Source organism: Sabethes cyaneus, chromosome 2, assembly GCF_943734655.1.
Source record: "Sabethes cyaneus chromosome 2, idSabCyanKW18_F2, whole genome shotgun sequence".
NCBI classification, from domain to species: Eukaryota; Metazoa; Arthropoda; class Insecta; order Diptera; family Culicidae; genus Sabethes; species Sabethes cyaneus.
The window spans coordinates 185,074,512-185,078,950 of NC_071354.1; the positions used below are offsets into that span (position 1 = coordinate 185,074,512).

The 4,439-nt window shown below is 41.0% G+C and overlaps 1 protein-coding gene across 1 annotated transcript; it reads left to right on the forward strand.

Moving 5' to 3' along the window:
- The first annotated feature begins 2,109 nt into the window (after nucleotides 1-2,109).
- On the forward strand, nucleotides 2,110-3,250 carry LOC128737278 (SAP30-binding protein). Its single transcript, XM_053831883.1, has 2 exons — nucleotides 2,110-2,290; nucleotides 2,350-3,250. Exons 1-2 carry the CDS (start codon nucleotides 2,171-2,173, stop codon nucleotides 3,202-3,204), a joined length of 975 nt encoding a protein of 324 aa, XP_053687858.1. The 5' UTR covers nucleotides 2,110-2,170; the 3' UTR covers nucleotides 3,205-3,250.
- The last annotated feature ends 1,189 nt before the right edge of the window (nucleotides 3,251-4,439 follow it).

Genomic DNA, 4,439 nt, shown 5'->3' on the forward strand with positions numbered 1-4,439 from the left:
GTTCAGTCACACATTTTGTAGGTGAGAAAAGTTGCCAAAATTTCGTGATAAAAACCCATGAATCTTGGTTGATTCCTATTTGAATTCTAATGCTTACGTAGAGTTGTTATCGACCCCCCGGCTCGTCGCCATTTTTCTGTGACTGAATCTGAAACGTCAAAAATACTGGGCGGGAAATCACTCCATAGAAAATCAATGCGACGCCATTGTTGTTTGGGGTACAATACTGAGGGGTCCAACTTAATGGGGGTACTGTCAAACTCTGTAGACCAAGATAGCGATGTCGTGGAGGTGGTTGTTATCGACGCTACGAATAATATAAAAATAGTTTCTAAATACATAATTCCGCGCATAATTCATAATTTTAACAAATATGCAGCATAAATGAAATAAATGAAAAATTAAATACTATTTGCTTTTCCTACAACTGGTACTGGCGCCACTGCTAAATCAAATGTCAGCTCAGATGGGAGAGTTGTAATGATGGGAAATGCCGATCAAAATCTATAACGATTATTGATAAAGTTTTCTTATCGTTAATAATTAATAACGATAATATGACAGTATAAGCAAAAACACGTAAGAAATAAAACAAAAATGTTAAAATAATAACAAGCCAAGAAGAAGATTTCACTTTAAACCCTCCAATTTTCGATACTCTTCCGTGACGATAAAGTTTGATGGTATTATCGATTAAAGATTACTAGCGATATTACCAGTAGCACACTTTTCATCACAGTTTTGAAGGTTGCACTTTATAACTGTGCAGTCCAATTGAGTGTGAAGAGCGCAATATTACATTTTCTTACTTATCGCGTCATTTGAGATTCCATCAGTGCGTCTAATATCCAAAAATTAAATTAATTTTTCCATCTGATATCCATGTGCATTATTTAAACTTTTTAACAGGCATGGGTAAAACACCGAACCGAGCTTACACGGTGGGCACCATTGCCTAAAACCACTCAACAAACTTAATTTCGTTTTGCACGCCGTTCCCGTACATACAAACACGGAGCGAAAAAGTTCCAGTTTGTTTCCAACAAGATGATTGTTGTTTTAAGCCTCAATTAATTTTTTTTTTATAACAACCTAAAAATATTGTTGTTCCAAAACGAAATTCTATTTGGATCAAGAAAATAACAGTTTTGAATTAAATGTAAAGTATTTTCAAATTTGAATTTATCATTGATATAACAATAAACATTTTCATTTCAATCATACATTTCAGTTTGAAACAAAATATACCATAAATATGGTTGAAACTACAATTTTATTCTCCGTGAACAAACACGAAGTGTAAGAAGCATTACACCGGTGGCGTTAGGTTTCAAATGTTTTCAGCCTAAGTTTTCAATGGCCTCGGATAGCACATTTCCGAGTGTTAACCGATATCGGAATCCACCGTAGGCGAGTATTTTCGAGCTTGCGAAAACACGCTTGGAGGCGCTTCATACTTATTCCAATCGGCCGTGTGAGTGAAAGAAATAGAAAAGCAAAAAGACACGAGTTCACGCTGATCGTCCAGCATATATCCGAGAAACTTTTACGAAGTAGAAATACACGCCATCCCGAGTGTCTCCGAAGTGTTAAAACCCGGTGTGCAAAAAACAACACTGAAAAGGCACGCGGTTGCTTTTTCACAGCGTACGGGTTGTTTTATCAGGCACGGCAACAGCCAGGGGCTTGCCATGGATGCCATGTTTTTGTTGCCAACATCTCAGCACATCTCGACAAGGTTGGCAGCAAATTTACCTGTCAGACGGGCGCTTTTCTTGCAATAGCGCCCTTCGTTAAGTGGGCTGTCAAACACCGTTCGTTAAGATAGGGATAGCACCCCGCTGGCAACAGCGTACCGTCTCAAATAAACCTCGTGATAGTTTTCAAATGCGGCACGTAGTTTAGTTTGGTTCAGTTTTTAGACATGCCTGCTTTTTAAGGACAATTGGATCTGATTTTTTAATTTTGAAATATTTGGCATCTCTGCAACGTTGCTATAATTCTTGCTATAATTTTCCTAAAACGTCACCGTCTGCGTCACAGAAGTGTCAACTGTCAATATAAATTCGGATTGTGTCTGGCAAAAAAGCATAAACAAAGAGTATTTTCGTGAATGCACAAGCAGTAAATGAGGTCGTTATTGCAGTTATTTTAGTAATTTTTGATAAAGATGAGTGCGAAAAATTCGGCGCTCGCATCGCTGACTGCGACTTACACCGATTCGGAAAATGAAGATGATCAAAAATCGGACAATGAGTCCATGGCATCCGAAGGAAGTTCGTCGACGAATGTAAGGTCTTTGTTTCTTTTTGTGCAATTAGATTTTTATCGACAACGTTATATTTTCAGACTCGCATCCGATCACGCCAACAAACACCGATACGAGATGCATCGGAACCTTCAGTTACGCCTCCGGCCAGCACACAGGCCAGTGCATCTAAAAGCACAGCACTATCGTTACTTGCCAGCGCGTCTAACGAATCATCTGCAACCCGCCAGAAAGCGGTTCGACTAGTTAGCTACTTCGACGATACTGTCGTTTCGGATGAAGAAATGACGTCACCAAGCCGGGTAGCTGGAGAAGCTATGGAAGCGTCCGAGGACGAAGCAGTTGCTCCTGAATCTGCATCACCGAAAAAAATTGACCGCGCCAAGCTGTACGGATTTTCATTGCCACCAGAACCAAAAGGAAAATGTTCCGTCGAATTGCAGGAGAAAATTGCCTCTACGTACGAAAAAATGCGTAACTCCTACATGGATACTAATAAAATCATACAGGAACGGAAAGAGTTCCGAAATCCTAGCATCTACGAGAAGCTGATTCAGTTTTGTGACATCAACGAACTGGGCACTAACTATTCGCCCGATATTTACGACCCGCTCAAGTGGGGCAAAGAGTCGTACTACGAAGAGTTGGCAAAGGCTCAGAAAATCGAAATGGAGAAAGTGGAGAAGGCAAGGAAGGAAAACGCGAAGACGGAAATTCAGGTCGGCGTCAAAAAGATGGACACGGACGAGTCGAAAAAACGCAAATCGAAATGGGATCAGCCCGGCGTTTTGGGTGCCGCTCCGGGAACCGTTTCGGCAGCCAGCGCACTGAAAGCGGCCGGAATTATCACCCAAACGTTGACGACAACGGCCACCGGCACCAAAGGGACTGTAATATCGGCGTTCGGGTCTTTACCCAAGAAACCGAAAATGTAATTAAGATTGTCTCTGTATTTGTAAGTTTTAATAAATAAATTAGATCTAGGATAACAATAAATTTTTTTATTCAACTGCGTGCTTGTGATAACATGGTGTCGATAATCTGGACTTTCTCTAAATCCATGTAAGGCATTAATCATTTTATTTACAAAACGTAGAAAGAGAACAACGTTTTCGTTACGATGACCCAGGCTTTCCCTTACTAATGATCATAAGATCAATTTCGATGTCCAAAAAGTAAAAAAAGTCATGTTCCTGCAACAACTAGAGAATTTTTCAAGATGGTGCGAAAATATAATGGTGCTCAACATTAGCAAATGTTCAGTTGTATCGTTCTCCAGGAAAAAACTGCCCATTCTTTTCGACTACTATCTCGAAGGTGAACTGATTAAAAGAGAGTCCTGCATCAAGGACCTGGGAGTGTTCCTCGGCTCACAGCTCACCTACAAGTAGCACATCAACTACATCGTTGCTAAAGTCTTGGCCTGATTATAAGAACGGCGAAAAACTTCATTGATATACTTTGCTTGAAGAATTTGTACTGCGCACTTGTCCGTTCGACGCTGGAATATTGCTTCGCGGTCTGGAATCCCCATTATGTCAAAGGCGTTGACCTGTTAGAGAAAATACAACGCAAATTCGCTCTCCATCGCCTGCCATGGAACAAACCGCTCCAGCTACCAAGATATGAAGCGTGCCTAATGCTACTCCGACTGGACACCCTAGCGACCAGGAGAAATCTGTGCCGAGTAATCCTTGTTGCTGATCTCCTAATGACGAGGGCCGATTGTCCATATGGCTTCTCAGCCATATCCGTCCACGCGCTCAACCACGACCTCCAAATACCGTTTCGAAGGACAAATTATGCAGCAAACGGGGCCATCGTTGGGCTACAATGATTTTTCAGCCACGTATCAGTTGGATTCGATTTTCATCTTATTCGTAAGACTATTCGAAGCAATTTCTTAGGCATTTTCTGTACTGGTTAGATTATAGATATAACTAGGATAACAATATGTCTGTTGGTACCCATAAAAAAAAATAAAATTCTTGTCATAGTGGGTGAAGGCTAAAGCCGGCTACAAGACCGTATCTTCCATTGCGTGATACTTCTTAATGAAGGCGGCAACTCCCAGCAGACACTTCGTACTATATCTCTTCTCATTCACAGCTAGCTCCGAAGGAAAGAACGGCTTGGACCTTTTCGCTGATAGCCACACCTGCTTCGGGAA

Bases quoted from the DNA above. Each gene is read 5' to 3' on its own strand.
- LOC128737278 (XM_053831883.1), top strand. From the start codon at position 2,171: ATGAGTGCGAAAAATTCGGCGCTCGCATCGCTGACTGCGACTTACACC. The intron at 2,291-2,349 runs GTAAGGTCTTTG...TTATATTTTCAG, and splicing joins AAGGAAGTTCGTCGACGAAT to ACTCGCATCCGATCACGCCA.